Source organism: Mucor mucedo (assembly GCF_025094135.1).
Source record: "Mucor mucedo strain NRRL 3635 chromosome Unknown EV154scaffold_24, whole genome shotgun sequence".
In the NCBI taxonomy this organism is placed as follows: domain Eukaryota; kingdom Fungi; phylum Mucoromycota; class Mucoromycetes; order Mucorales; family Mucoraceae; genus Mucor; species Mucor mucedo.
Window position 1 is genome coordinate 20,087 of NW_026252308.1, and position 23,352 is coordinate 43,438.

General features: G+C 36.9%; 11 protein-coding genes across 11 annotated transcripts; 3 read left to right on the top strand and 8 right to left on the bottom strand.

Moving 5' to 3' along the window:
• Positions 1–76: 76 nt before the first annotated feature.
• EV154DRAFT_501272 (cyclin-domain-containing protein) lies at positions 77–981 on the bottom strand. Its single transcript, XM_051600674.1, has 2 exons — positions 588–981; positions 77–536 (listed from the first exon to the last, which is right to left on the bottom strand). The coding sequence occupies exons 1-2, from the start codon at positions 960–962 to the stop codon at positions 213–215; spliced, it is 699 nt and encodes a 232-aa protein (XP_051459879.1). The 5' UTR covers positions 963–981; the 3' UTR covers positions 77–212.
• Positions 982–1,063: 82 nt separating this feature from the next.
• Positions 1,064–2,345, bottom strand: EV154DRAFT_479215 (mitochondrial carrier domain-containing protein; the record flags this gene model as incomplete). Its single annotated transcript, XM_051598241.1, has 7 exons — positions 1,064–1,089; positions 1,146–1,171; positions 1,230–1,632; positions 1,690–1,776; positions 1,842–1,857; positions 1,917–2,167; positions 2,261–2,345. The coding sequence occupies 7 exons, from the start codon at positions 2,343–2,345 to the stop codon at positions 1,064–1,066; spliced, it is 894 nt and encodes a 297-aa protein (XP_051459880.1).
• Positions 2,346–2,483: 138 nt separating this feature from the next.
• Positions 2,484–3,478, bottom strand: EV154DRAFT_479216 (uncharacterized protein; the record flags this gene model as incomplete). Its single annotated transcript, XM_051598242.1, has 2 exons — positions 2,484–2,758; positions 2,824–3,478. The coding sequence occupies 2 exons, from the start codon at positions 3,476–3,478 to the stop codon at positions 2,484–2,486; spliced, it is 930 nt and encodes a 309-aa protein (XP_051459881.1).
• A 329-nt stretch (positions 3,479–3,807) lies between these two features.
• EV154DRAFT_549803 (uncharacterized protein) lies at positions 3,808–4,825 on the bottom strand. Its single transcript, XM_051604890.1, has 3 exons — positions 4,447–4,825; positions 4,286–4,384; positions 3,808–4,209 (listed from the first exon to the last, which is right to left on the bottom strand). Exons 1-3 carry the CDS (start codon positions 4,802–4,804, stop codon positions 3,833–3,835), a joined length of 834 nt encoding a protein of 277 aa, XP_051459882.1. The 5' UTR covers positions 4,805–4,825; the 3' UTR covers positions 3,808–3,832.
• Positions 4,826–5,683: 858 nt separating this feature from the next.
• EV154DRAFT_501278 (S-adenosyl-L-methionine-dependent methyltransferase) lies at positions 5,684–6,771 on the bottom strand. Its single transcript, XM_051600675.1, has one exon. The coding sequence runs from the start codon at positions 6,737–6,739 to the stop codon at positions 5,903–5,905; it is 837 nt and encodes a 278-aa protein (XP_051459883.1). The 5' UTR covers positions 6,740–6,771; the 3' UTR covers positions 5,684–5,902.
• Positions 6,772–7,429: 658 nt separating this feature from the next.
• EV154DRAFT_439651 (armadillo-type protein) lies at positions 7,430–11,476 on the top strand. Its single transcript, XM_051596905.1, has 14 exons — positions 7,430–7,518; positions 7,581–7,658; positions 7,739–7,797; positions 7,886–7,990; positions 8,090–8,167; positions 8,226–8,423; positions 8,491–8,567; positions 8,657–8,732; positions 8,816–8,965; positions 9,027–9,137; positions 9,215–9,541; positions 9,612–10,819; positions 10,872–11,007; positions 11,070–11,476. The coding sequence occupies exons 2-14, from the start codon at positions 7,619–7,621 to the stop codon at positions 11,091–11,093; spliced, it is 2,589 nt and encodes an 862-aa protein (XP_051459884.1). The 5' UTR covers positions 7,430–7,518; positions 7,581–7,618; the 3' UTR covers positions 11,094–11,476.
• A 536-nt stretch (positions 11,477–12,012) lies between these two features.
• On the top strand, positions 12,013–14,223 carry EV154DRAFT_501290 (uncharacterized protein). The gene is made up of 2 exons (XM_051600676.1): positions 12,013–12,067; positions 12,139–14,223. The coding sequence occupies exons 1-2, from the start codon at positions 12,055–12,057 to the stop codon at positions 14,106–14,108; spliced, it is 1,983 nt and encodes a 660-aa protein (XP_051459885.1). The 5' UTR covers positions 12,013–12,054; the 3' UTR covers positions 14,109–14,223.
• Positions 14,224–14,665: 442 nt separating this feature from the next.
• EV154DRAFT_501292 (uncharacterized protein) lies at positions 14,666–16,760 on the top strand. The gene is made up of 4 exons (XM_051600677.1): positions 14,666–14,843; positions 14,897–15,145; positions 15,199–16,135; positions 16,187–16,760. Exons 1-4 carry the CDS (start codon positions 14,695–14,697, stop codon positions 16,715–16,717), a joined length of 1,866 nt encoding a protein of 621 aa, XP_051459886.1. The 5' UTR covers positions 14,666–14,694; the 3' UTR covers positions 16,718–16,760.
• On the bottom strand, positions 16,743–18,086 carry EV154DRAFT_501295 (Alpha/Beta hydrolase protein). The gene is made up of 4 exons (XM_051600678.1): positions 17,793–18,086; positions 17,619–17,732; positions 17,492–17,571; positions 16,743–17,422 (listed from the first exon to the last, which is right to left on the bottom strand). The coding sequence occupies exons 1-4, from the start codon at positions 18,067–18,069 to the stop codon at positions 16,772–16,774; spliced, it is 1,122 nt and encodes a 373-aa protein (XP_051459887.1). The 5' UTR covers positions 18,070–18,086; the 3' UTR covers positions 16,743–16,771.
• Positions 18,087–18,323: 237 nt separating this feature from the next.
• Positions 18,324–20,539, bottom strand: EV154DRAFT_416733 (amino acid permease-domain-containing protein; the record flags this gene model as incomplete). The annotated part of the gene is made up of 11 exons (XM_051595754.1): positions 18,324–18,455; positions 18,520–18,569; positions 18,766–18,850; positions 18,908–19,097; positions 19,171–19,275; positions 19,348–19,490; positions 19,555–19,605; positions 19,658–19,746; positions 19,817–19,884; positions 20,089–20,201; positions 20,339–20,539. Coding segments are annotated over 11 exons (1,227 nt in total), but the record flags the coding sequence as incomplete, so codon positions are not given.
• A 605-nt stretch (positions 20,540–21,144) lies between these two features.
• EV154DRAFT_582794 (uncharacterized protein) lies at positions 21,145–22,788 on the bottom strand (the record flags this gene model as incomplete). Its single annotated transcript, XM_051606682.1, has 3 exons — positions 22,458–22,788; positions 21,685–22,386; positions 21,145–21,313 (listed from the first exon to the last, which is right to left on the bottom strand). Exons 1-3 carry the CDS (start codon positions 22,709–22,711, stop codon positions 21,145–21,147), a joined length of 1,125 nt encoding a protein of 374 aa, XP_051459889.1. The 5' UTR covers positions 22,712–22,788.
• Between the last annotated feature and the right edge of the window lie 564 nt (positions 22,789–23,352).

A 23,352-nucleotide genomic window follows, 5' to 3' on the forward strand; every position in this document is an offset into this window, starting at 1 on the left:
GAGAGAGAGAGAGAGAGATTATAAGGCGGGTGTAAAAAGTTACTTATAAAACAGGGGGGAAATATAAAAATGATGCTAAATTTCCAAAATTGGTTTTAGACCCTTTACGTCTTTTTTTTTTATTTTTATTTTATTTACATGTATAAAGTGGTAATGTTTGTATGTGTTATTTACAATAGGATGAATGCAATAGTTATTATACTTTTTTTGTTTTAACATGGAGTGATTGTGTCGTACTTTTCTGAAACGTTTTTTTTAGTGGTAAATAGCAAGTTGGATGAACAATGATTACTGAGCATATGATTGTTATTCGACCTGTGATCAGTTGTGTACTTAATGATGGCTTGATAATCTGGATTTTTATAATATTCATCCGAGGTCTTGTGATGGATAGGCTTATTACGACGCATCCAATGTCCAAGCAGTTGATCACCGTATTGTTGTAATTCTTCTACTTGAACGTTTAGTCTAAAATTGTTTAGTTTCAAAAATTGGAGTTCCAGCGTGTTTAACTCTGATACAGGTAAACCACCAACCTAAAAAAAGAAATTAGTCTCTTTTGTTGTTGTGTATTTATCCAGTCTAACCTTGGCATATCGAGCGTTGGTATAAAATACATCTGAAAAAAACTTACTGGCAATCATGATGCCAGTAATGACGAGACGATGAATATTAAATGAGTCGATGCGAAGTCCAGATGAGTTTCTGGACATGCGGTCAAAATAGACAAGGAGGCTAAGAAAGCATTCGTTGGCACAAGGACAATACTTCAAGATACGAACGAGGTAAGCTTCAATATTGATATTGGGTATGGCTCGTGCGTAAAAACAGGCATAAGGAGACGTATGTCTTGATGATTGTTGTATTCTATCATTTGTCCTAGTGATGCGCTCTAATAAATTCGTTACAATCTTTATTGTATCAGATGTTGGATAGTGAACAAGATCATAATGGTGTGTCATGTTTGCAGTAAAGAAAAGAGAAAGAAAAGTAATAAAAAGTTTAAAAAAAAAAAAATAGTTATTTTTATTTAGTAGCTGCAACTCCGATTTGTTCCGGATTTTCAAAGCATTGCACGGAAATAATCACCTATTAGAAATGAATTTGTTATTTTCTGTACTCTCACAATTTATTATGCTATTTACCTAGTGCAACCATAACGAGAGTTTGCCTAAAGTTTCCGTTTAATTAGTAAACTATAAAAAAATTCATATAAATAGTATATTTACCAGATGCCCAATCCAATACGAGGAACCAAACCTCTATAAAAACCTGTTAATCCATTCATAGAATAGATATATTTTGTAGCGTTCACTAAGCTCATTTTCTCTGGTCTACCAGGTGCCTTCAATTGGCTTTGCATTTCAACACGAATGACTTCAAGAGGTTGATTCCAACATGAAAGAGCACCAGCAAGAATAGACGCAGAAGCCTTATCGATATTATCAGCAACACCATGTTCTCCATGTCTCTTCAATACAATGGCGTCCTGGGCAAATCTAGCAATACCAAATCGAGAAGCCCAATTTGTACATTGTCGAAGTGCAACAGCATTGACTCCCTTGTTAATACCTGCAAATCCTTCCTTCTTATAAATATCTGCAGCAATCTTAAAAGTGGACTCGGTACCAGCTAAACAACATATTTAGTGACATTCTTTTCAGCTAAGTTTTCATTTTAGAAGGGTACCTGACTTTTGTCTCGTGACTTCGACTGTCTTCATAAATGTACAGAAACCCATTGTACTATATGCTTGTGCAATACCACCACCCATACCTATATCGCGACACGCTTTTTTTAGTCCATCTTTCCCTTTTTTACCTCTATATAAAGAATCTTACCACCGATAATTCCTGCCTACAGAAGAAAAAAAGTTTTAGTGTACATTTACGAGTAAAGAAAAGTCCGCTCGTTACCAAAAATGGGGAAGCGCCAGCGGCAGAAGATCTGTATTCTAATTCGGAAGCTGTGAAAAGGAGTACAGCACCCTTTGTACTGGCTTCAATCCAGGCCCAGGGAATTAAGCCCTGATAGAAACCCAAAATACCACCTCTACTATAAATGGACTTTAATCCAGATAACATGGATTGACCACGATTGGCTGCCATTTGAGTCTTCATTACTTCAAAAGGTTGACCTAAAGTCGACGTCTCAAACATATTTAAACCTAAGTTTTTTTCACACGGGGGTTAACTCTTAAATATTTATGTAGACTTGATAATGGTTATCATTATATATATATAAAAAAAAAACCAGGTACCTGCACCGAGTAAAAGGGTTTGATATGAAATGGGCTTCTTTTCAAGAACCAATGGTTTTGGAGTACCTAATGCAACTGTAGCCATATCTTTTTTTTAAAAAAGTGAAATAAAGGGGAGAAAGAACGATGACGATGAATAATATTTTTAAAAAAAAACGCGGCTTTTATCTAAAAGTTTATTATTTTAAAATGCCCCGAACATAAAACGCACCCCTTTCATATGTCAAAATGGCCTGTTTTTTCTCACATCGTTTGTGTGTGTCCATTTCTGTTGTTGTATATAGTAATCTCGTAGCCTATTTTCCTCTAGGCGATAATAGTATAAATGTTGATTTAGTACTTGTGATTCCAATGATTTAGACAACAAGTATTCTAATTCTTGTACACGTTGTTCTTTTCGTTTATGCTTTTTCTCCAGCTTTTTGAAATCATCCTTTAATTTTTCAAACCGCGCAATGTCGTCCGCCGAAAACCTTTTTCCGTTCACCTGCTGATCGTCTAAAGAAAAAACATTTAATGAAATCATCATGATTAAATTGTCGCTGATATATATATAATTATACCTTCTTCATCGGAATATCTTTGATTGTTGACATAGGGGGTTGGTACTCTTTCTTGTGTAGATCGATAGCGTGACTGTCGTGGTCGCTCATGTGATTGAAAAACATCCTCACGGCTTATCGATGGCTGATGAGATAGGTACTGTGTCTGTTGTGGTATATTAATGTACTCTGTTTGTGATGGTATATTAATGTACTCTGTTGATTCTGGTGGTGGCATTTGCATGTAATCTACATGATACTGAGTTAAAGGGGGCATGCTGTTACTATGGTAATGTTGGGTATGGTTGTAGGATGGTTGTTGTGGTATATCCATCAATTGCGTAGGTGCATATGATGTTTGTTGATTATAAATAGTTTGATACTGCGGCGGTTGTAAATCAGGTGTAATTGGTCTGGATATAACCTCTTTTTCTTCGTCATTGTCCTCATCCGTGATACTTTCGTGTGTATCAAATGGGTATTCTCGATTATAAAATGATGAAGTAATCAACATGGGTGTACGACTACTACTACTTTGACTGGATTCATGTCGATTAGATGGAAATGTAAACTTTTGTTGTTGACTGGATGAAATATTCATGAATTCTGATAGAGCTAGTCGAGTGGGTGAACTATTCTTTCTGGGTCGGTTAAACCATCTTGTAAGTGGTGTCATCATGAATAAATAATTTTGGTGCGGAAAAAGAGGATGTTTAATTTTATTTTTCTCACTGTCCCGTTTTTATTCTTTTTTTTTTGTTTACCTTGTGACTTTTTGAGACATGTTTGTGTTTGGATCACGCAAAAAAAAGTGCCTCCTCTCCTTTAATGCTCATCCAATCCTGATGCAAAAAAAAAAAAAAAAATCAAGTAACTAATGTGTAATGGCAAATATATTAATAAAGGGCGTTTTTTTTATTGTTTTTCGGTCGTGTGACGTTGAATAGGATTGCTAAGCAAAACAAGATTTATCAATTAAAATTTACATATAAGGAGAGAGAGAGTATTGGGCTTGTGAAGGGGGAGACACTCATGGAAAGTCCATGGGTGTGAAATCGAAATTAAAATCCTTGAGTTTGGTTTGTAAAACATCCGGATACTCAACAACAATCATGTCATTGCTACTACTGCTGCTTTTTTGAATAGTACTACTACTTGTTGTAGGAATTTCATACTTTGATGAAAACGTTCTCTGATCATTTCTCACTGATTTCGTTACTTTACCCACTGCCTGCATATCTTCAGTGTACATTGCCTCGGTTGGTATCGGCTCTGATTCAAGCCACTTGTCTCCAGTAGGATGAATTGAAATTGACTCGGGCGCCTTGAAACAAAAGCCACAAACTCTAGCTAATGAATACAAGCATCCCAAAAGTACCAGAAACCATATACTTACAGCTACAAACGCTATCACAAAATTTGAAGGTTAGTAATTAATGTATGTCATACATAAATCTACATGTATGTACTATATATGACCTACCTACAATCATCATTGCATTTGCCAGAGAGCACGCTCGAGAACTCAACTTACTCACATTATTGATTAAAGATGAGCCTTGATGTTTACAAGTGGATAACTCTATTTTTTAAAAAACGGTCAATTGACATGACATAACTGGATACAAAAATTCATATGCATACCATGAAACATGGATAATAGGACAGATGTGGCAGATGTCCACAAGGCTATAATAAAAATCGAACAAACAACTTCTGTCACCAAGATAGTTTTAGAGGTTTTCATTGAAGGGCCTGTCGGATGGCGAAAGAACATTTGTAGATATACACATAGAAAAAGAGAGACGATAAAGAGTGAAGCAGCGGCCATCACCAGCAATACAAAGTCTTGTAAACCTGTTTCTGCTGCCATGATTAAACCTTGATTTAAGTCCTTGGCTGAGTGTAAAGCTAAAGCATTTAAAACAATAACTGCAATACTAAGCCATTGTATTAAAAATAACAGGATTATTTGAATAACCATGTCCACTTTAGCCTGCATTTCTTTTTTCTAGTAATAATTAAAAAAAAGTGTATAAACAAAGAAAGAAGAAGAAATTAAAAACATGCGCAGACAACAGCTTAAAAAGCTCCTTAAATGCAGATTCTCTTTTTTTTTATCGTGTACTAACATGTCACTCTTTTTTGGCACGCAAACTGTCAACCTTAAATGTAATAGATGCATCTTTTACATGTATTTAAGGCGTACTATACACTTTCGATGTATATAAGTCATGCATATTTTCCACTCTTTTTTATTTATTTATTTTAGACATTACATGCTGAGAGATCGTGTTTTTACCCGGCTGACATATGGAACATTATTTATAGAACCTTTTACTAATGCTAATTATATAAAACATTATGTGTTTGCAAACACACTTAACCAACATTTGAACGCCAAAAATTTACAGCTTTGTAAACAGAAAAACAAAGAAAAAAAGTAACCCGTGTGATCATATAACATCCCGCTGTATCGACTACTGGGGAAAAAAAGCGTACTGTTGATTGTTTATTATTGCTTGATAAAATTAATAAAAAACCAGAATTGTGATTTGAAAAGCCTCCGTTATCATTATCCAATTTAAACCCTCCCTTTCTCATCGTCCAAATTGATATCGTTCGTTTCTTTCTTTTTTTAATTTGCTCTAGTTTTATATGATCAATAAAGCCAGTAGCAAATACGTTCTATGGTCAATACAATAACACAGGTCAAAGCGAAGAGATTACATAATCCAAGTACAATATAAAAGACATCAACATTATTTGTTTACCATACTGACTTTACTCTTTTTTAAAATTAAACTGAATTTTAAAAAAACATCTTTCTGTCATTATATGCCAATTAAGATCGTGTTAATATGTCTAATAAGTCGAGTTTAATGATGTGCAGACGTTATTGGACTCATTGGCAATAGTCGTCGGTATGACCTGTTTGTTAATTAAATCATACAATAGGTAAATCCAAGAGTATATATTGGAGATCCAGGAACCGAACTTGTTAGTTTACAAAACTTCTTTTTCTTTTATTACGTTATAAGCGTAACAGAGTAAAAAAAAAAAAAATATACAACGCATGGGTTTGGTGTGTAATAATCATTCAATTCGTGTTGTTTTTTGCCAGCACCAATACGGTAGGCCATTCTAAATGAATGATGTACCCGGTATCAGTGACATCTAAAAGTTTCATTAATTTGGAAATCATTTTGTCCACTGGATCCTCTTTTCCTGCATTTTCAGGATCTTCCAGATAGTTGAAGTAAGCCGAGCTTGTCTTCATATAATCAGCAAATCTATCAATGGTCATGGAGGCTTCCATCAAGGGTGCATTTATGGTCTCACTGATATGTGTGGTATCTGCTGTCTCTGGAGAGATATACCATTTCTGTGTGTCAAATGGAAACTGGATTTCACGGTACATGTTTTTGATATAATGAATATTAGAATTCGCGTATTTATCAAAATCGCCCTCTGTCAGATCCTGAATGACTCCATTTGCTTCTGGAGTATCTGTTATGACGGGGTAATAATAGCTAAAGACGGCTAATGTGCCATTCGGTTTTAAAACACGCTTCACTTGCCTAAAGAAAATGTCTTGTTGGAACCAATGAAAGGCTGTGGCAACGGATACCATATCTACTGTCCCGTCTTTAAAGCCAGATAAATCTTCAGCAGGGCCTAATTTGTAAGTGATATTGTCTTTGGTGATGGCACAATCCAATTGGTCTTTCAATGTGTCAATACCATACACTTTGGTAAACTGCTTGGATAATGCTGCAGTGGATTGACCTGTTCCACATCCTGCATCGATTGCTAGTGTGTATTCTCCCCCAGTTTGGGAATGAAATTGATAAATAAGAGAATAAATCTCTTGTGAATAAGAAGGTCGGAACTTGTGATAAGAATCACCAGTATAACTGATTTTATGGTTAGACATGTTGAAGAAATTTATAAAAAAAAAAAAAAGAAAAGGGGAGAAGGGCTATAAATATCACTTTTTGTTTATGTTACGCACAAGTGAGTCATATTCGTGTTTGGGTTTACTAGCTAGAAATAGAGAGGGTCGCGTTATTTACGTCATTTTTTTTTCTCACTTTGGTATGGAGCAGTAAAAGAGGGCGAATTTTAATGACAAGGTAAAAGAAGGCTTATTTCGAAATATGTATAGGCAGTACAGGAAATATTATCGTATTTTTGGTAGTGCAGTAAAAATGGAAATGATGCAGATTTGAATCCCAACACTCGTTTCCGCAGCACAAATCGTTTTCGTGTTGGATGAGAACCAATACAGTGTTTTGCGTACCACAAATGAAAAACTCTTTCTTGATTGGCTTAACAGATTTATAACTACAAAATACCATCATGCCAATCATCATACAAGTTTTATTTCAACAAGTGAAATTGGAACGTTGATTCAGGAATACACTTTAACAATTCTATCCGTAGCGATATAAATTTAAAGAGGGTATATGATATAAAGAAGCGAGCAATTGACAGAAAGAGGGTAATATTTAAACCAGTCACTTAAGATGACGTAGTTTTTAACTTTTTTTTTTCTACGTCGCGTCTGACCAAAGATATGCGGTTGGAGCAAAAAAAAAAAAAAAAAAAAAAAATTTACAATCAGAAAAAAAAAAAAAAAAAATCAATATCAAAACAATAAGACTTTTTGTTCTCTTTCCAATTTTTTTTTTCTCAAAGAGTCCTATTTTCTGGGTAAATATATACACAAACATTATAATTTTTTGAATCAATTAATTTTAATCTATACATTGTAGATTTTTAAATACCAAAACTATATCGAGAAATATTTAAAATGGACGCAACTACTCTTCTTGCCAACACATTATCAAACGGTAAAAAATAAAAAAAACTGAAAATTGATAAAACAAATATTCTAGATTGAAAGTTTTTCTGACCTTTGGTTTAAATTTAGATCGTGCTTTACGTGAGGATGCCGCTCAAAAGTTAGAATTATTCGAAAAAGAAAACTACGTAAGGAATTATATGTGTTTTAAAAAAAAAGTTTTTCACTAACCCGTATTTTTTTGTTTCTTTGAAAAAAAATAAACTGTAAATATAGTCAAGTTATGTTGTCTCTTTGTGTCAAATCCTCGCCAGCGAGCATAGCGATGATTCCATTAGAATGTCTGCTGGTCTTGCTTTAAAGAATAGTTTGACAGCAAAGGTAAAAAAGAGAGAGAGAGAGAGAGAAAGGGAGAGAGAGATGGAAAAAATAGAAATAGAAAGAATGATGAAACGGGAGGTACTGACTACTTTTCATTAGGAATTTGCTCGTAAAGAAATCCTTGCTCAAAGATGGGTTTCAACAGCTGAGGAACTTCGTGCTCAAATTAAACAAGGTGTAAAGTATAAGCCAGAATATCTATTATTTTCGTGTTTTTAATATCAATGATATATAGGTTCTTCAAGGATTAAGTTCACCCAAGAAGCCTGTTGGAAATATTTCTGGTCAAGTAGTCGCCGCTATTGCCGAAATCGAATTACCTTTGGGTGGTTGGCCTGATTTGATTCGTATCATGCTTGATAACATCTCCACAGATAATGCCACATTAAAGCAATCTACTTTGCAAGCTATTGGTTATGTCTGCGAAGCTACTGTAAAGTTCAATTTGAACAAATGAAATTATATCAAAAATATTAATTTGCCTTTTTTGGTTCTTATAGGATCCTTCTGCACTTGCCAGTCAATCCAATGAAATCTTGACTGCAGTTGTACAGGGCGCTCGTAAGGAAGAACCCAAGTAAGTACAACTCTTTTTTTTTTAAGCTTTTTTTTATTGATCACTTGTGTAATTAATCACATTCCTTTTTTCGTTCACCTCGTGTTCAGCCAGGAAGTTCGTCTTGCTGCTATTAATGCTTTGATCAATTCTCTTGACTTTATTAAAGAGAACTTTGAGCGTGAGGTAAGGATTCATAAACATTCAGCTTATCCCGTTTTGTATTAATCTCATCCGATGGGGGTAATTTTTTTTTTTTTCAATAATAGGGTGAGAGAAATTTCATTATGCAAGTTGTTTGCGAAGCTACTCAAAGTACATCCTCCGATGTCCAAGTTGCTGCTTTCCAATGTCTTGTGCGTATCATGCAAACCTATTATGACAAGATGCGTCTTTATATGGAAAAGGCATTATTTGGTGTAAGTAAAAAAACAAAAAAGAAAAAGCGTGTGACAAAACAATGACTCATTGAAATTATAGTTGACTGTTGCCGGTATGAATAATGAGGATGATCGTGTTGCTTTACAAGCTATCGAATTCTGGTCTACCGTTTGTGACGAGGAAATGGACTTAAAGGAAGAATTACTCGATGTAAGTATTTTTATGGGAGAGGGGGGAGTGTGTGCATGTATGCGGGGGATTTCTTACTCATTTCTTAAAATTTGCAGGCCCAAGAAGCCGGAGAGCAACCCGAACGTGAAAGTTATCACTTTGCTGAATTAGCCCTTAGCGATATCCTTCCCGTTCTTTTATGGATTCTTACTAAGCAAGAGGAAGATTATGATGAGGATGAATGGACTGTCTCCATGGCCTCTGCTACATGTCTTTCTTTGTTGGCCCAATGTGTAGGCAACATGGTCATTGCTCCTGTTGTTCCTTTCATCGAAACTAACATTACAAGTGAAGAATGGAGAAACCGTGAAGCTGCTGTTATGGCCTTCGGTTCTATCTTGGATGGTCCCGATCCTGTTGTTTTAACTCCTTTAGTTGATCAGGTAAAGAAAAAAAAAATTGTGCATATTTTCATTAGGTTGTCATGTTCTGACATTATATATATAAAAATAGGCTTTACCTACCCTGATTCAAATGATGAGAGATTCTGTTGTACATGTAAAGGATACAGTCGCTTGGACTCTTGGCCGTATTTGTGAATTGCTTATTCATTGTATCAAGCCTGAGGTCCATATGAATGAGTTGGTTTCTGCTCTTGTGTATGGTCTTCAAGATAGTCCCCGTATCGTCGGTAACTGCTGTTGGTCTTTAATGAACTTGGCTGAACAATTAGGTCCTAGTCCTGGCGATGAGGCACCTACATCTCCTCTTTCTATGTTTTTCGAAGGCATCATCACAGCTCTTTTACAATTCACCGAAAGATCCAACAACGAAGCCAACTGTAGAACCTCTGCTTATGAGGCTATTTCCACACTTGCCATGTATTCTGCTAACGATTGTATTAACACTGTGCAAAGAATTGTTTTAACCATCTTGGACCGTTTAGAGGTGACGATGGCTATGGAAAACCAAATTCTTGATGCCGATGATAGAGCTAGTCATTCTGAGTTACAATCCAGTTTATTGGGTGTCTTGACCAACTGTATTCGTCGTCTTTCAAGCGATATCAGTCAAGTTGCTGACCGTATCATGACAGTTGTACTCCAACTCTTAAATAACCAATCCAAGCAAGCCACAACCACTGAAGATGCCTTCTTGGCTATTGGTGCCATGACTAGCGCTCTCGATGCCAACTTCAACAGATATGCCGAATTATTTTTCCCTATTCTTTGCACTGCTTTACAAAACCCCGCTGAATACCAATTGTGTTTCATTGCTGTAGGTCTTATTGGTGATATCTGCCGTGCTCTCGGTAAAGATGCTGCTCCTTACTGTAACAGCTTAATGCAACTGTTGGTTACCAACCTTCAGTCTGCTCATCTTCATCGTACCGTCAAGCCTGCCATTCTTTCTTGTTTCGGTGATATTGCCTTGGCTATTGGTGAGTTATTTGGACCCTACCTCGAAGTTGTCATGATGGTTTTACAACAAGCCGGTGGCATGCGTGCTGATAAGGACAACTATGAAATGATTGACTATGTAAATACCTTATACGAAGGTTGTGTTGAAGCATATGTGGGTATTGTCCAGGGATTAAATGAGACACCACAAGCTCAGTTGTTATTACCTTTCTTACCTCACGTCTTTGAGTTCATCCATATGATTGCTGTTGATCAAAATAGAACTGATACACTCACAAGATCTATCATTGGTTTATTAGGGTAAGATTTAGGATATAATGATTCGTTCGTGGCTCTAACATTCTGAAAATAGTGATCTTGCCAAGACATTCGATTCACAATTAAAGACTTTCTTCCAACAAGATTGGATCCCTGCCTTGTTACGTGAGGCACGAACAAGTCGCCATTATGGAGCTAGCACCAAAGAAACATCACGTTGGACAAAGGAGGTAAAAGAAAAGGAATATCCACATCTAATCCAATACTTCTTTACTGACAACCTTTTACATAGATGATTAAACGTGCATGCCAGTAATCATATAGTTTTTTATTACATTTTTAATTACCTTTGCCTGTTTATTATTTCCTCTTTTTCTTTCAACTCCAACTTTTTTTTTTTTTTTTGTATTCATAACGACCACTTTTACAATAACACACACACACACACACACACACCTTTTCTACCTACCCCCCTTTTTTTTTTATAATTAAGCGCATCTATTCTTGCCAGCTCTTCTTCCCCTTTTTGCCCCTTCACACACACACTCACCCCCCACCAAAGATATAAAAAAAACCAAAAGACCAAAAAAAAACAGAATAAATATCCCCCATTCACATCCCCATACACAATTCTACAAGCTAAACTTCCCCTTCCCTCCCCCCCCCCCATTTTTTATACATAAAATCATTTTGGATTTCAAAACATGTTTTCGTCGCACTGTGAATTTTAATAAGTCAAAAGAATATTAGTGTCGTTTCACTTCGTGGCCTATAAATCATTCTATTGACAGTCGTAAACGTATTGTCTCGGCACCACTTTCAGCTTTATGTAACCCATTATTTGCGTTCAACAACCTGGGTATATATATGGCCTATGATTTATCTAGCTACAGACAAAGTAATACGGTCTATCATAGGTACGTGGTGTTCGGTTCAAGTAATATTAGGTCAGGTACGTACTTTTGGTCGAATGTGTAGAGAGCTTGAGATCCTTTGCGGACATGTAATCTTATTTTATGCTGTGTTTACCTACCTCTTATGTCGGCTGAGAGTATTCGGTTACTTAGATATAAACTTTTGCCGCTTTGGATTATTTATGAAAGTGACAACTAATTTTTACAATTATCATGTTAAGAGGCACTAATTTTGTTTGTTTATAAAAGTTTAAAGTTTGGTCCAACAGGTGATATATTAAGCCACCTAAAATCAAGCCGTTCTGCTATTGTTTCTTCTATCCTCATTTCCCTCCCTTTTTTTTTCGCTTTATCAATCAAATAATGGATTTTTCTGGTCAGTATATGGACATATAACTATCAACTTCTTTTTTTTTTTCTGTAATTCTGATGAATTTGATATCCTAGATGAAGACTATGGTACGCAACTGTATAATAAAGGCATATACTTCTTCAACAATAAGAAATACATATCGGCCTTAGAGTCTTTTGTAGACGCTGCAATGCTGTATGATGATCCGAAGTCTCAATATAAGTTAGGGATGATGTATAAAGAAGGATATGGAGCCGTACAAGACTATAGCAAAGCATTATCATGGCTTACGAAAGCTTTGGAAAACGGCCAAGAAATTGCAACACTGCTTATCGGACTGATTTATTATCATGGCGGAACAGGGGTTGATAGAAATTACACAAAAGCATTGCATTGGTTTCTGGAAGCCAATAATTTTATCTTTTATGAAGATAAAAGCACTATCAGATATAGTGCATCAGTACAATATTTTACTGCCCTTATCTACCAAAAGGGATACTGCACCTCTGTCGATTATTCTTTGGCTCTGGAATGGTTCATGAAAGCTGCAGCGAATGGTAAAAAATCTGCCATGTACGAAATAGGCATGATGTACCTCAACGGAGAAGGTGTTCGAAAGCAAGACGATGTAGCCTGTCAGTGGCTGACAAGATCGGCCGAGCTAGGGTATCTATCAGCACAGTTATGCCTAGGTATTTTCTATTACGAGACTTCTACTCCGTGCGACTATAAACAGGCAATGCATTGGTTTCAAAACGCTGCCGATGTATACTCTCATAGACGTAAAAAACAGCTTAAAGGGTGTTATGTAGCACAGTATTACATTGGAATAATTTATCTACGAGGGCACGGTGTTTATGTTGATTACGAATTGGCCTTGCAATGGTTCGCAAAATCTGCCGAAAATGGTCATTTTTTAGGCAAATTCGAGTTGAGCTTGATGTACTTTAAAGGACAAGGCGTTCCAAAGCAGGAAAAATTGGCTGTTCAGTGGCTTACGGATCTGGCAGGTCTAGGTCATGTAGAATCCCAGGTAGAGCTAGGCTGTATTCATCTCCAAGAGACTTCATCATTCTGTGATTTCGAAACAGCCATGAGTTGGTTCCAAAAGGCTGCAGATAACAATAATAATGCCCAGGCCCAGTTTAATATCGGATGGATGTATAGATACGGCTTGGGCGTTGAAATCAATCATGAGATTGCCTTTCACTGGATTGAAAAGTCTGCAAATCAAGGGTATTCAATGTCCCAAAATATGCTGGGTGAAATGTACAGTAACGGCCGTGGTACAACACAGGATTTAAACGAGGCTGTGCTTTGGTTTAGAAAATCCATAAAAAATGACCAAAACGCAATTGCTCAGTATAATTTAGCCTATTGCTACTTCACAGGAGGGGAAGGTGTTCCTATTAACGAAAATACAGCCCTTATATTTCTTCGGAAATCAGCAGCGCAAGGATATAGCGAGGCTCAAAATGAATTAGGCGTAATGTATTGTGAGGGAGAGCTTGTGGAACATAATTATGGGAAAGGCATGATGTGGTTTCAAAAATCCATTGAGCATGAAAATAATAGCAGTGCCCTATGCAACATTGGTGATCTGTATTACAGTGGTTTAGGTGTTGAAAAAGATGTCAGTTTGGCTTTGTCTTACTATACTAGATCGGCTAAAATGGGCAACGAAGATGCCATTCGGATATTGAAACAACTACAGCGTACTAGTGATACTTTAGTAAACAACGACATCAAAGATATAAATCCTCATGTAATGAAGTCATTCAAGATTAATTTACATAACGATGCTTACGGATCAGATATTATGCAGAGAATAATAGAAGGCATAAAAAGTTTTTGTGTCGAAGACAGACATACCGTCATACTCGAAACCGAAGAGGAGAGTGCAAGATTCTTTTATATCGAAGATCCAAGCAACGCCATGGATGATATTAGAAAAGAATCACCCAAATTCTTTTATGTGGAAGACACAAGTAAATTTTTTCATGTAGAGGATATGAGTGCTACATTTGTTGAAAGGAAAAGGAAAGGGGTACAATTTTTGGATTAATGAAATGTCAAATAAATCTATTGCTAGGACTCATGAATAGACCAAGAGTCAGCTACCGTCCATTGGTAGAAATGTTATTTGTAAGCTACTACCAGCATTATGTGATGTACTAGTCTACTAGAAAATACGTGTTCATATAGCTAAATTTTAAAGAATTAAATCACATTTGTAAATTCTAGGTTATACGGCAAGCTTTATTTCTATTGAAATATAAAAATAAGTTACATCTTCCCTTAGCTCTCATCAACGACGTGATAATTAACATGATCAACCACAAGAAGGTGGAAGCTAACGTCTAATCCCAAAAAAAGTGGTGAAGCGGGAAACCCCAAATTACGTTCTAAGCTTTAAATAATAACCGTAAGATAAGAATTAGTTTTTAAGGTTTCAAGTAACCTAAAATCTTGTTCGAGTATATTCGAATATACCACTCCTCATTCCCGCCTTCAACTCCAGAAAGTTGATGGATTTTTTTTTCATACTACGCTTGTTTCTTATTTTGTAAAATACTAGGCGGTCATTGAAATCGATGAGTTTAGCTCACACGAATTTAAACAAATGTGTTTCTGTTCTTTTTCTTTTACTCATGAACAATACCTTTGAAACTTTTAACAACTATCCTTGGCAATCGGACCAGGTATTTCAAGCCGGCTTACAGACTATTCTTGCACAGTTACCTCAGGACAATGACCACGATGCTAATCTAATGAAGGCCAAACACTTTTATTTTTCGAGGTAAATGTGTGCTTCAGCGTTCTAAACACAAGTAAAATTCTTATGCAAATTAGGTTCCAACAAAACTTTGATTTGGAAGAGTATTTAATATATCAGCAATTAAAATTGGATGAGAAACTCGGCAAACAAAAAGAAGAGCTCTATCACCGATTACAGGACTATGATTATGATCAGGATGAGGATTACAAGACGGGGTTGCCTAATATCATTCGTGGTTGGTTGAAGGAACAGTCATCGGGATTGTGGGATAAAGAAAGATTGGAGCTAGAGTTTGAAAAAGCAAAGGCATTCTATTATGTATCGTAAGTGCTTTCTCTTTATTAAAAGCTGAATAAAATATATTGACATATAATAGACGTGTTGAAAAGGTAAACCTGGTCGAGTATTTTGCATGGAAAGCAAAAAATGAGACGAACAAGCCATCCTGTCCCTTTGCAAATCTTTGGCAAAACAAGTCTATTGGGCCCGTTGATCAGATCAATGCACCTTCATTTATCGTAACTGAAAAGAGGGGCCCACTCATCGTTACACTGTCATCACCAAAGAGTCGGAACATTTTTTCAGTGGGTCGATTGCAAGATTTAGAATCCGCTTTAAAAGACGGTGTCAATGATCAACAAGTGACCTCATTGTTCATAACGGCTACTGTAGCAGATAGCAGCGGGCCTGATGAATCCAACCAACGCATTGAAACAAAGGACACAAAAATACTGAGCTGTGGTTTGGCATATGATCAAACATCCAAGCTTGTCTCAGGTTCTGAGTTACGACAAGCCTCTCTCCAAAAGTTGGCAGACATATATTATACAGTAGCCCATGATTTGATCGAAAACAAAAAGCTAACTGTCACCTTCTCCAACGGTCAGATACCTCTTAATGCTGTCTACCTTACACTTTGTCTTGGATTCATGCGTGTTATTACTGAGCACACGCTACTTATATTCACTATTGAACTTTCACATGCTCCAATTCCTCCCTTACTTTTGCTGGCCATGGCTCGTGCTCGTACCAAAGGAACTAAACCTTTACCTGCTGGCATGGAGCTTTATTTGGCCTTGGCAGCACCCGAGTATGCCAAGTTACGAGGTCCTGAAATACTTCGACTTGGACTGGCTGATGTATTTGTACCGGAAGCTAAATTAAGTGATGCCTTTACCACAGCGAAAAACATGGCAGTTTGTCCTCCACCAGATACCACTGCATCAATTCAGCTTGCGCTTGCGATACATCATACTTACTCCGGTCCCAATCGACTAAGTGTGTGGGAAGAACATATCGAAAATGTGTTTGGGGTAAGTGAGAATTACACATGTCAGTATGATTTATTAAGATTTATTGTATAGGCTGCCACATCATTTGATGATTTACAACAACGGTTAGAATTGCTGGGCAATCAATGGAGCCGAAATATTTTGAATCACTGGAAGACATTACCCAGTACACTTTTAAAGGTCATCTTCCGAGCAGTTCAACAATGTAAAGATATGGCCCCGTTTGAAATATTAAAGCTGGAAAAGGATTTAAATTCTAAGTGGCGCCAAACAGATGATTACAAGATATGGTTGCGGTCGCAAAATACTTGGTCCGATGATGCGTCAGTGGATTTTTATTTTGAAAAAGTACAAGAATTGGACACTTCTGATTCGGTGGTGTATGAAGCGGTGCAAGAGCAAAGTCTGGAAGCCGTATGCCCTGTTACGGGCCAAAAGGCAACACAAGCGAAATGCCCATTTAATAAAGAGGAGCAAACTCGTACATGTCCTGTATCTGGCCAAAAAACGTTGGATACAGAAAATACAGAAGGCTGTCCGTTTAACAAAAAATCCGATACTGCTATTTCTGCATTGGAAGATTTGACACTTGAACCCAAATAACAATAATAAATAATTTAATATGTAATTTTATAATTTTAAAAAAGGACCCTTTATTTACACAGGAGAAATGACGGTTTCTTTTACTAAGACCTTATCAGGAGTGATACATGAAGAAGGTTCGACAAAGACTTCAATGGAAGCTTCTTTCAGACATCTGGCAGCAAAGTCAACAAACTCGGCATCACAATGATCCAAGATATGTTTATCTCTGTATCCTACCAACTCCCTAATAAAATACCAATTATGCTCGAAGTTCTCCTGGCGTACTTGGACATTGGTTGATCCATCACTTCTGGCAGATTCAGCCAGGGTCAAAATAACATCTCGCATGACTTCTCTTTTACCCACATAGCACAAAAGATTTTTTGGAGCAAATCGATTATAACCTGAACGTATACGCGCTAATTTTAAGAGATGAAGATCCTCATGATTGGTAGCATCTGGCATATTCAGATACTCTTTAAACACTTGCGTAGCCAATGATTGTGTAATCAAATCCTCCTTGTATTCCCAAAGCCATGTGTGTGTATCTGCAGAGACGAGAGGTGACACCAAGAGCATGCCGGCCGGAAGCTCGGCTGCGAAATTTGTGCGAGGCGCGTCCAGGTTTTCCAGCATGTCAGGTGCATACACCCGAATCAATGTCTCTAAGCAAAGCGCACCGCCAGCTGAATCCCCAGAAAGAATAATTTTTGAACCAGGGATCTACATACACATTAGGGGGTCTTTTTTTTTTTTTTTTTTTTTTTTTTTTTTTACATGTGCTTGTCATACCTGTAAAGTATCGATTAAATAATGATATGCTCCGACACATTCGATCACAGGCACAGGGTATTGATATTCAGGCGCTAAACCTATTGAAATGTTAGTACTGAATTGCAGCATGTATTAGCGTTCTTACTGTAATCTATCGACAGAATCAATGCGTTGATATTGTATTTTGTTTTCAAAAGCTCTATCCAAGTGATAAATACGTCCATGTACATCAAGCAGTGACCCAAACGAAATGCGCCGCCTATATAAGAGAGTTAGACCAGATAAATGGAATAAATTTTCGGGGGGTCATTCAATCTACCGTGGGCTTTGTAGATAATTAAATCAGCACTTTTAATTCTTTGCAAAAGCTCGGCCTCGTTGTCGGTACAGTCGCTCATGGAGGGACCGATCCAGGCCCCTTTCCATGTTGATTGTTTGACCATGGTTATCCAACTCCATTGTGATTTTGCGGGCGCTGTTAAATTGCCAATCACATATCGAGACATTCCGTAAGGCAGACTCAAGATGGTCTGTATGATGGGTACCATTACGACGGGAGGTATATAAGATTTTGCCAGGTTACGAAAGCTGTCCATGTTGTTGGGTAAAGTAGAAAAAAGAGATAGACAGCATGACGAGATGAAAAAAGATACATTTATAACAGTTGATCACAAGCTTTTGACGTCCCAAAATGGACATAATTATTGACAACACAGCAAGAAAAAAAAAAGATGGGGTAAAGCGTTTGATGTTTTGAATATTACACGAATATCACGTTTAGATTTATTAAATTGAACAAGTGTTGGGTAATTATCACGTTTAGGAAAAATAAAGTAAAAAAATGAGGGACCTATGATGCATCATCTGTAGGAACTGAGGCATACTCACCATAAATCTCTTGTTCAATAGCTGCATGGCCTTGGTTTCGAATGGACTCATTGTACGATTTACCGGGTGAGTTGTTCAAAACAACTTGATAATACTATGGGACAGTTAGACACACTTTTAAATCGTACCAATTCTTATTTTTTTTTTTGTTATTTTACCCAGAAACAAGTACAAAGCAGCATGGAGAAAATGGCAGACACGTATGGAACTAGATAATAAGTCAGTTTTTTGCAACAGTTTTTTTTTCTGTGTTACTTACGCCAGTAAGGATAGTATTTATTTTCGACAGGAATAAATACAAACACCAGCGCATATGCTGTGAAAGCAAGGAACACGTATACACACACTATCAAATAACTTCAGTTTCAATTGTTTTTGTTTCTTTGCTGATTTTTTTTTTTTACCTAATGGAGCCGAAATAGGTCGTTTGCTGAAAGGCTCCCGTTTTCTTAGAATCAAGACTGCTAATGCCATTAAAAAGTAGAAAACCTAAATATAAAGGTTAGTTGAGTGGTGTTGGTTTGCATGATTGTATATTCTATTTACATAGACAGGATAAGCAGCAAATGCTACGATAAATTGATAGACAGCGCCGGGTGGAGGTACAAGAATAAATATGATTGAAAGTACGTATTGTAAAAGATAGGCATTTACAGGACTACCAATCTTGGGATTCACCTTTCCAAACACATGACCATACGGCAACAAACCTTGTCTTGCCACTTCCATAATGACTCTATTTTTTCAAATTTTCAATCACTACTGGGAAAGGAACCAGGTCTATTCGTTCCTTAAAAAATGTATTTTACCTTCCGGCTGAAAAGTTGATAGCAGCACCACAGCCAAATGCACTAAGACCAATAAAAATTGGTAAAACGTTGGAAGCAAAATTTTGTCCCAATGACTTTGTGAAACTAAAATACACGGGGTCATTCTCTCTGTAACAGAGCAAAAATTATTTCGGGCTTCCCGGTTGTACTACTTACAATGCAGCGGCCACAATAAATTCGGAGTTCTTCATGGTATCAAGTGGCAAAACAATCAAATAAGCCATGTTGGTGAGAATATATAACGCGGCTGTAGTCAGCATTGCGGCGGCAGAAGCTTTTGGTAAATTTCTAATGGGATCCTATTGAATGTAGATTCTTAGATAGGGTCTCTATCTTTTAAAAAAGGGCATAGTTTACCTTGACCTCATCGAGAATGTAATTCAAGTTATGCCATCCACTATAACTATTCATGACCTATGTTATGACGGTATTAGTATGTTAGCGTGTAATAAATATCACGACTCACATAGTACAATGCAGATGCATAAGGGCCAACTGTTGTTGAGGTACCATAAAACGATAAATTTAATCCTGCATCTACATCGGAGGGTATGGCTTTAACTAAGACTAAAAATCCGATGAACGCAATCAATCCAAGCACAGATAATTTAACAATGGTCAGAACTCCCATCATTTTCATAGTGGTCTTTGTAGACAAGATGTTTACAAGGGTCAGAAGAGAAGCACTTAAAACTATTGTTTTTGATTAGGACACGTTTGGAGTGAAGTTTTGTAATTTTTACCTGCCCATCCTCTATCCACCCAATGGGATTTATATGTGGGACCAAAAAGAGCATAATTCATGTAGCCTCCAAACACAATACCTTTTTTTGTTTTGTTTTTGGGAGGGGGAAGTGAATATGATAATCAATCATATTGTTTATTGAAATAGTTTACCTTGTGATGCGACACCACTGGATCGATTCATCAAACTCCAATATGTGAAAAGATAAGCTAAAAGATATTTGGGCTTTCGGTAACAGTATTCTAGATAACCAACTTCTCCGCCACTATGTATGTCAATGTAAGCCAAACGGTTCACTGCTGTCAATAAGGGTGATTACCTTCTAGGAAGCTTTGTTTTTTTCGTATTGTAAAGTTAGTCAGGCTGAGTAACAGTGCAAACTTATTTCTGCTTTGTCGTTACCATGGTGCCTAGTTCCATAAATGTAAAAGTTCCAGAGAATGCAACCAATGCACCGATAAACCAAATAATCAAGTTCATGCCGCCTGATCCAACAAGTTGTAATGTAAGTGCTGGGCCTACAAAAATACCTGCACCGATGATGTAGCTTACATTGACCATGGCACCTTGAATCCAGCCAATCTTTCGTTCTAATCTCTGGTCTGTAAAGAAAGAGTAGGTCAGACTTTGTATAGAATTTCGGTAATCCTGTATTTACCACCAATAGCCAATGGCTCCATGTGCTGCACTTGTTGTGCCAGCATGGGCTCCTGTGCATCGTCTGTTATTGTCATGATGTTAAACAACTATTTAAAAATCAATTTCTCCCCCTTTATATGCATTTTTAAGTTTTGTTCATGTGTCACGTAAACAATGTCTACACCACAAAAAATTAAAGAAAAAGTTCAAGTACATTACCATTCTATATCCTGCTTCACTATTGGTACATAGACAATTACCGATGTCCGGGTTGCTTGTATGTAAGCTTGGGGATATTTGCAGATGTTTTTTTTTAAGTTAAGGCTCAAACATACGGATGATAAAATAACATTCGCATACAGGTCTCTTCAAATCACTGATAGTTCTTATTTATAAAGTGCAGAAAGTGATTTATTGGTGAGAAATTCCTGAAGTCTTTCAGGAAAAGGTGTCTCCAGTAAATGCCATTCGTAATTTAGGAGACGTTCAACAACACCATTTTCTCCGCGAACTGTCATCTTACCAAGTATTTGCGTGCATTCAATACAGGCAATCTGCTGGAAAGCTTACTACCAATTCACTTTCCGGCATATCCCCCTCTTTGTCTCTAGAACCCTCAACACACTTGTTTTCGATATCAATGACTGATCTCCCAATTGAAACTTGACCTCTTGTGCAGGTTTATGTTCTACACCCACAGCCTTCTTTGCCTTTGCACTTCCTCGCTTGTAAAGAGTGCTTATGGATATAATTAAGGAGCTTCACCGCAAGGCTCTCCTCTAAATACAAAATAAAATGTGGAAGTAGAAAGTCGAATGTCCAAACCTCCTTATTTGCTCAGGGAGGACGAAAAAGGTTTTTATAAAAGAAAAAGTGACCAATCTGTGTCGGAAGTACTGTATTTACTCTGATCACGTCTATACGTAGACAGACATTTTAAAAAATAATTGAGGGGGGAAAGGGATGTGGGTTAGGAAGTCAGTGATGAACAATGAAAGTTAGCTTGTATTAGTAAAATAATTAATAATATGTAGTTATCTGCAAATAAAAATTAAAGGGGGGGGGGTAGAGATGTGGAAAATAAAGTTTAAAAAAAAAATAGAAGTTACTGATAATAAAATGGGGTAGTCAAGAGAGAAGGAACAGGGACACTATTATCAACTCGGTAACCAAGGTATGTATCGGATATATCCAATGGATGACAACTGGACGAGCTGGTGTACATCAATGCGTTATCAAACTCACAAAATTGATCAAATGTATTGAAATGGGATGGCACGGAGTAAGAAGGAAGAATGGGTTGAATAAAACCATAGTTCTCCGAATAGAGTTGATAATTGATCATAGGCTCATTTACAGATACTTCGTTATCAGTAAAATAACCTACAGAATAAGGGCTGGCTGAAGGTGAGTACACTGACTGGGAGGGAACAGAAGACCCACAGTTGTAGATCATGTCGTTGACGGGAGGGTATAACAGGCCAGTACTGCAAGGACTTTCGGACTGAGAAGCAACAAATTTTGTATGATGGTCGTTTGTAGAGTAAGTAGAATATAGTTCTTGCTGTGTCTTAACCACTGGATTCTTTGACACAAGTTGCTTGGAGGTCCTTTTCGTTTTCTTTTCTGGCTTGTCATCCAAAAGACAATCACTATCGTAGTTGGAGTCGGATAGCTTTCCTTCGTGGTATAACGAGAAAAGTTGATGCTTATTTTGATAGTCACGAGCAGTGAATTCATTTTCAGGACGCTTCTTGTAAGGTCTAGTTGTATAAGTTTTCTTTTGGGGACGGTACTTATAGTCTGGATATCTAAAAAAAAATGAGGGTTTTTTTTTTAGGTGGCATTCGTTATAATGGGTATGACTAGATGGAATGCTTACTCTTCTAAATGTTTGGCTTTAGCAAGAGCAGCCTTGGCACGGTAAGGCTCTTTCTTGTGGTCAGGGAAGTCTCTCCACCACTTTGCAACAATTTTAGATATATCACGGTGATTGGCACCAGGACATTTATCTAAAATTTCTTTCTGTTTCTCGACACGGAAAGTCATGAAACAGTTCATTGGACGAGGAATCTTCTTGATGGCGACAGTGCGCTTTTCGGAAACGGAGAAGGAGGCAGATGATGATTTCTTCATGCTGAGAGAAAAGGTGTGATATGTTTAAAGGAATGTGTGAAGGGGGGGGGGGGTGAACTAGTAAATGAGTGTAGGTTCTTAGGAAAAGAAAGAGTTGTAGAAATATAAGTTCTCCCAGACCCTTTTTTATATACTGCAAGAGGGTTTTGGTATTCTTTATGTATCGGGCGAATTATGGGGAGGATCATGATGTGTTGTCTATCAATTTTGATTATTCTCTTGGTGGCACTGACACTCTAAATTGGAGACAACTGCTGTATATATTTTCTCCCTGCATATTTTTTTCCCTCTCTCTTATGCATCCCGCATGATATCATACTTTTTTTTTTACCATGACAAAGAAAGACGAGAATAACATCATTGAATATACTATTAATACCCACAAACGACAAGGTCCTTAATTTATTAGCTGACAAAAAAATAACTAATTTTATTTTCATATTCGTGAGTTTTTTTTTTTTTTTTTTTTTTTTTTTTGGTTACTATGGATGACTCTATATGACGTAGAAGCAAAGCTTTTAAGGTTTCTGCACATATCAGTTAATCACCAGAAGAGAGAATGACTTTGTACTACTTTATTTGAATTTCTTCTTGGTTGATCCATTTATACACACGATTTCCACCAGGCGGGTTCCGTTAAA

Bases quoted from the DNA above. Each gene is read 5' to 3' on its own strand.
- EV154DRAFT_501272 (XM_051600674.1), bottom strand. From the start codon at position 962: ATGACACACCATTATGATCTTGTTCACTATCCAACATCTGATACAATA. The intron at 537-587 runs GTTAGACTGGAT...TTCTTTTTTTAG, and splicing joins CCAACGCTCGATATGCCAAG to GTTGGTGGTTTACCTGTATC.
- EV154DRAFT_501278 (XM_051600675.1), bottom strand. From the start codon at position 6,739: ATGTCTAACCATAAAATCAGTTATACTGGTGATTCTTATCACAAGTTC.
- EV154DRAFT_501295 (XM_051600678.1), bottom strand. From the start codon at position 18,069: ATGGACAGCTTTCGTAACCTGGCAAAATCTTATATACCTCCCGTCGTA. The intron at 17,733-17,792 runs GTAGATTGAATG...TCTCTTATATAG, and splicing joins AATTATCTACAAAGCCCACG to GCGGCGCATTTCGTTTGGGT. The intron at 17,423-17,491 runs GTATGACAAGCA...ATGTGTATGTAG, and splicing joins ATTTAATCGATACTTTACAG to ATCCCTGGTTCAAAAATTAT.
- EV154DRAFT_501292 (XM_051600677.1), top strand. From the start codon at position 14,695: ATGAACAATACCTTTGAAACTTTTAACAACTATCCTTGGCAATCGGAC. The intron at 14,844-14,896 runs GTAAATGTGTGC...TATGCAAATTAG, and splicing joins AAACACTTTTATTTTTCGAG to GTTCCAACAAAACTTTGATT. The intron at 15,146-15,198 runs GTAAGTGCTTTC...GACATATAATAG, and splicing joins AAGGCATTCTATTATGTATC to ACGTGTTGAAAAGGTAAACC.
- EV154DRAFT_439651 (XM_051596905.1), top strand. From the start codon at position 7,619: ATGGACGCAACTACTCTTCTTGCCAACACATTATCAAACG. The intron at 7,659-7,738 runs GTAAAAAATAAA...GTTTAAATTTAG, and splicing joins TGCCAACACATTATCAAACG to ATCGTGCTTTACGTGAGGAT. The intron at 8,733-8,815 runs GTAAGGATTCAT...TTTCAATAATAG, and splicing joins AAGAGAACTTTGAGCGTGAG to GGTGAGAGAAATTTCATTAT.
- EV154DRAFT_549803 (XM_051604890.1), bottom strand. From the start codon at position 4,804: ATGCAGGCTAAAGTGGACATGGTTATTCAAATAATCCTGTTATTTTTA. The intron at 4,385-4,446 runs GTATGCATATGA...TTTAAAAAATAG, and splicing joins CCTATTATCCATGTTTCATG to AGTTATCCACTTGTAAACAT. The intron at 4,210-4,285 runs GTAGGTCATATA...ATTTTGTGATAG, and splicing joins AAATGCAATGATGATTGTAG to CGTTTGTAGCTGTAAGTATA.